The 5514-nt window shown below is 38.0% G+C and overlaps 1 protein-coding gene across 4 annotated transcripts; it reads right to left on the bottom strand.

The window, feature by feature from the left end:
* Positions 1 to 502: 502 nt before the first annotated feature.
* LOC137738050 (type IV inositol polyphosphate 5-phosphatase 7) lies at positions 503 to 5103 on the bottom strand. Of its 4 annotated transcripts, none has more exons than XM_088683283.1 (12): positions 4574 to 5103; positions 4362 to 4449; positions 3868 to 4024; positions 3659 to 3763; positions 2822 to 3566; positions 2534 to 2727; positions 2317 to 2425; positions 2081 to 2229; positions 1691 to 1956; positions 1082 to 1180; positions 808 to 978; positions 503 to 707 (listed from the first exon to the last, which is right to left on the bottom strand). In XM_088683283.1, exons 1-9 carry the CDS (start codon positions 4601 to 4603, stop codon positions 1734 to 1736), a joined length of 1800 nt encoding a protein of 599 aa, XP_088539409.1. In that variant the 5' UTR covers positions 4604 to 5103; the 3' UTR covers positions 503 to 707; positions 808 to 978; positions 1082 to 1180; positions 1691 to 1733. The 4 variants fall into 4 exon arrangements, with proteins under 4 accessions (XP_088539409.1, XP_068333755.1, XP_088539410.1 ...); XM_068477654.2 differs by having other exon boundaries at positions 1082 to 1166; positions 4574 to 5028; XM_088683284.1 differs by having other exon boundaries at positions 1082 to 1160; positions 4574 to 5028.
* Between the last annotated feature and the right edge of the window lie 411 nt (positions 5104 to 5514).

Genomic DNA, 5514 nt, shown 5'->3' with positions numbered 1-5514 from the left:
TCAAACCCTGATTAACATATTTTTAAGGACAAAACTCCTTATATATAAGTGGCTGATTATTTTCCAAGTTAATTGCACATTTTTCTTTCTTCAATCCTCTTTACATTTTAATAGAATTTTCTTTTCTTTTTTGTTTCTTGGGTGGGGGTTCAAAACTTCAAATGCATGCGAAGAAGATTAAACGCGCGCGGCGCGTGTGTACATTTTAGATTTTGGCATTACGTAGTTTACTCGTTTCTCTGTTTAAAATTACCAAGTGATGCTTACTACTGTTTAGTGAAAACTGGCAAAGACAAATGTGGAAATTCATCCCCACTACAAAAGAAGAGGAGATCAGTTTCCAAATCATGGCTGCTCATCCATTTTACCTGCCAAACCTGTAAAAACTGACTCATGCTTTCCCCAGTCTGTTTATCACCACATAGTTAAAAGTAAAAGCACTCAGAGTAACTTTTCAGTATAAATCAATTGCCACAACGGTCAGAACAGGAGGCTTTTGGAATTTACTCGTAAAACACCATTGTTGCTCTTTCTATTTTCTTTGCATTTATAACAAGAAGGACGTAAGCAAATCATTATTTTTACTCTTTTCACTTTCATTCAGTCATCATATATTTCCTAATTCCTAAACAAATAAAGAATCATGAAAAATTAAAAGAAAAACATAATCTTTTCCACTTGACGAGTTTTGATTGGCAGAGGTTATCCTGCAAGACAAAATTTCAAAAAAAGTAAGCTTAAGGGAAATTTAATTATTATTTACTGTAAGAACAGAAGTAAAAACACTTTTTAACACAGCTATAGTACCTGATAATTGTGGGTTAAGTGCCTGTTAACAGGATGACCAAATAATCTGACTGCTGAAACTGTTTTTTTTTTTTTTTTTTTACTGCTACCAAGTTATGAAACCAACTGTAGTTACTGTACAATTTTCTGTTGATGTGTGGAGTTAACTGATCAAAATTGCAAAATTAGCACCTGGTAAGAGAAGAAAGTAAGATGGTCAAATTAGACAAACCAACCCTTCAAGGATGTACAGAAAAAGCAAGAAAAAAGGTCAATAAAAGAAAAGAAGACTCACCTTTTTCGATTTGTGGGCTAAGGGAGTGCCTCTATCAACCCTACATGGATGTGTTCTTCAAAGTGATTCCCGCCTGCAACTGCAACTGGGGACCAAATTCTGAATAAGAACAAGAAATAAGCAAGAGATATATACTTGTGAAGAAAAAGAGAGAATGAAAAAATTTGGACACTTTCAGGTTTACTAAAGGAGGCATTATTCCTCTCATTGCATGAGTTTTCATTTTTAGGTATATTCAACGGGATAAAAATCTATGTTTGAACCGTCTGATGGGCAAAATACTCGAGTGTGACACATGAAACTGGTGAAAAAAGAGTCGATTTGATTACGGATCCGTACCAAAAACAAAAGTTGGTACTTGTTCAACTGATATTTCTAGGGTACTTCAATGTATGATATACATTACTGAATTTAACGGCTAAATGTGCGGTCAAGAATTCAAGGGAATTTAGAAGGATCCCTTACTCAATAGGTATTGGGAACCCTTAGGAACAATTAAATTATTTAACTAAACAAAACCTGCAAGTGTGACGTACACTCAGACGACCATGTGATTTTTGTATCCAGGCATGACACACACAGAACAAACAAGAGAAAGAGAGAGCATACCTGAATGCAGGACCGATGCGGGTCATCATTGTTCCCTCATCCTTCAGAAAAAGTTTAGCTCGGTATATCCATGTGAATATGGAAGAAGCTCCTCAACATCTATCCTGGAACTAGAATAACTCATGCTTTTCTTCAACCGGTTCTGGCTTGACTCAACCTCAGCCCAAAATACGCCATAAACTGGCCTGTGATCTGAGAACCTAGATTCCCCACGGACATACGATAATTGTTGGAGACCTTCGCCATACCACAATATTCGATCACACCTTCACAGATGAATAATCAGCACTTCAAGATTTTGGATAGCCAATCCATTTTTATTCAGTTTACACTTCATCTTCCATTTTATTTCATGCATAATTCTCCGTAAAGTAGGGAAGACGGTCTTACCAAGCAGGTGTTCGACGTTTCTCCTTTGGGTGCATATCATCCCCTGCATATCTGTCTGAATTTGTTGAATACTTGTAAGTTGGTGGAAAATAAATCTTCCCCTCATTCCAGCCTGAAAAAACACGACCACGTTTCTGCTCTATCCGTAACTGTTGCAAAAACTAATGTCAATTGCCTATTGAAGTAGTAACAATGGTTTTGTTAAAAAAAAATAAGTATAATGAATTGAAACATGCCTGGTCATTCTCTAACAAGGCCCTCCAGTTTTGCATCTCAACTAACGCCTTAGCAGAGCGGTAAGAGAGGGAAATTCGATAATTTAAATCCCCAAGCCAAATAACTCGACTAGATAAGAAGTCAAGAAAAAACATAATTAGAACAAGTGGCATATACCAACTGCTGAACGCCTACAACGAAACTATGCAATCAATGGTTGCTAAGGTAAAAAATTACTCATGCTCCAGGATTGTTTCTGGGGATTTCAGAGCACCAGAGCCATTAACTTTTGGAAACCTTGTCTTCCGAAGGATCTCCATGACATCAGAATTTCTTCTTAGTTCATCACCCTCCTTCTGTCCGGAGGTTAAATGAGTACAAACAAAGCAAAAGGTTGTATCGTGCAAAGACATGCTCACTGATATGGATCCCTGGAAATGCAAACAGAAAATTATCTTTGTTGCTTAGATTGAAGAATGCATAAAAAAGAATAAAAAAAACAACCATAACTAAGTGATTCAGTACCTTATTTCCAAGATAACCCATTAATCCTCTTCCAACACATGATACTTTCATGTCTTTAACAGAATCCCTCAGTTCACTCCTGACCCATACTGTGAGAAATATGCCAACCATTTGCTTGCTTGCAACTAAGTTGTACCTCGAACGCCCCGGCATTCTATATCCATCATTGGACGCAGATCCGCCATAGGACATTGGTGAAAATAACACGGTACTTGGTGAATCGCCTGGTCCGTTATCATCATCAGACGATGCCCACCTAGAATAGTCACTCGGCCTAGAGTAGTCACTTGGCCTTGAGTAGTCACTCGGCCTTGAATAGTCACTTGGTCTGTGACCCCATTTGAAATTGGGATCATAGTCACTTGGCCTGTGACCATATTCACTTGGCCTGGGACCATAGTCACTTTGCCTGTGACCAAGGATCACCCGATCACAAACACTGAACCTTCGATCAAGTCGAGGTTGTGAGGTTGAAGGGTCATTCTCTGTTCTCCAGCTGTGGGTTGCTTGAAATGATCGGCGTTGGAAGAAAGACGAGCTCTTCTGCCTAGCTGATCCCTCAAAATCTGCATGTAGTTCTACAATTGGCTGTGGGATGGGAGATGGTGTATAGCACCCGCCACCCCCACTGGTCCCGGGAAGATTGTTTAAGGTCTTCCGAATGAGAGCCAACCATTTCTTGGCAGGGCCATTGTCTTCTGCCCCCAGAATATTACCAGCATTTAGAGGAACTATCTCTTGAAACCTGAAAGAGAGAAGTATAATGTATATATGAGCAACATGCCAATAATTAGAGTTTGTTTGAAAGACGATAAGATAAAAACAGCGAAATCATACCCAAGAACATAAATATCCGCAGGAGGTGAGGCATGAAGCCAATCATCCAGTTTCAAATTACTCGGGGGAGATCTTCCGGCCACATTCCATGTAGCAACAAAAATGCTGCCCCAATTAAAAAATAAAAAAAAAAACTTGTAAGCAACACATTAGAGATACAATATACTTTATAAGAACAACACTGAAAAGAAGATATATGGACATTTTACCTATGGTTCTCTACATCTATGATTCGAGGATGGTCGAGATTCATTTTTCGCCGACGAACCCGCTCCGTGTTCTTGCTAAACTTCTCTGTCTTGCTTTTCTTAATTGTGCATGGTTCCCTCTCTGAGAAACTAGTCCTGTATTCAACCTGATCACCTCCTGAAGAACAAAATTATTGGAAATGCTTTAATTTTAAGTTGAAATATTAAAACATAAATCTGAAAGAGAGGTCAATAATGCAAAAGGATTTAAATTTTTCACATATAGGCCAAAACAGATGGGACAATTATGCAGCAACAGAATAGGAATACAAAACAGAACAGAGGCATTGGTGAGACAAAAACTCCAATTATCCAAGGCTATTATTTAAATCGATTTTATGTACTTAAATTAAGATTATGTCCACCAAAACCCCAAAATTTATATAATAATTGCAAAAACCAATCATATGAAATAACCATTTGGGAAAGAAAACAAAAATAATAAGGATTTGCACCTCCGTGGTCAACATCATCTGCCTGAAAGTCTTCATTTTTGCTCTTGATGTTGAACCACTTTCTGACCATTTTCTTTGACCATGAGAGCTTCACCAAACAATAAACAAAGAATCAGCAAACAATTCCCAGAAATCAAAACATAAACAAACTCATTATATATTTCCAGGAAAATAAATGCTTTTTCCAGCAGAATTAGAAAGTGAAAAAAAACCTTGCTCTTCTTGGAATTCTCATCTCTCATTGTTTCACTATTACTTCATACAGCTTCTGGGTTTGTTCCCCCCTTCCCCAAATATGAAAAAGCTCACTTCTTCAATCCTAAAACTCTAAAAACAATCCAATAATCTGCAAATACTGGAAGAAAGAGAGCAAACAACAAATGGGTCTTCTTGTTTTGTTGGTGTTGTGCTATTATACACACTCAATGGTGTAGGCTCAAAGAAGCAAAATCCAGAAGAATAAGAAGGCTCAAAGACTGGTGAGAGAGAGAGAGAGAGAGAGAGAGAGAGAGAGAACGCTTTAATGCGTGGAAGTGAGATGAGATTCTGAATTTAGAACAAGACAATGCGGCAGACAGAGAGAGAGAGAGAGAGTCCCCTTCTCTCCCTTTGAACCAAAGGGCCTCCTTCTTGGTAACAACAGCAAAGTATCGAATTTGAACAGTATAAAGTGCAAGAGGAGAGAGAGATTTAATTTTGATTAAGAAATATTTAACCCCAAAGCTCAAGGCAGGCCCAACATAATGGGGCAACGGGCATGTCGTTTAGCTTTAAACTTGTGACCAGAAACGACCGGGTCAGCAGAGGAAAGGCTGCCCGCGGTCAGCAAAGTGAAGGCCATGTTTAGAAATTCAGAGATGTACATGTACAGTATAACCCTAGAGGGAGAGGGATAGCTGTATCCTTCTGCACCATTTTGGTCTACCCATCAAAGTAAAAGCACTTAAAGATGGAAAAAAGATAAAGGGAATGTTGTATGCATCTGCCGTTGTGGTACTAGTACTAGTACTATATTTGTTTTCTGCTGCTTTTCTTTCTTTGTTTTATTTTGTTTTATTTATTTTATTTTATTTTCTTCTTTCGCTGGCAAAGAATGTTTGGGGTTGAAGAAATAGTGTATTGATTTTACCAAAAAAGAAAGTGTATTGACAAA

This window comes from Pyrus communis, chromosome 13 (genome assembly GCF_041283825.1).
Source record: "Pyrus communis isolate YQ-2024b chromosome 13, ASM4128382v1, whole genome shotgun sequence".
In the NCBI taxonomy this organism is placed as follows: Eukaryota; Viridiplantae; Streptophyta; class Magnoliopsida; order Rosales; family Rosaceae; genus Pyrus; species Pyrus communis.
Note: the sequence above shows the minus strand (reverse complement) of the source record. Positions and strands in the feature narration are given on the sequence as shown.

Bases quoted from the DNA above. Each gene is read 5' to 3' on its own strand.
- LOC137738050 (XM_088683283.1), bottom strand. From the start codon at position 4,603: ATGAGAGATGAGAATTCCAAGAAGAGCAAG. The intron at 3,764-3,867 runs GTAAAATGTCCA...TAATTGGGGCAG, and splicing joins ATAGATGTAGAGAACCATAG to CATTTTTGTTGCTACATGGA. The intron at 1,957-2,080 runs GTAAGACCGTCT...TCATCTGTGAAG, and splicing joins AAACGTCGAACACCTGCTTG to GTGTGATCGAATATTGTGGT.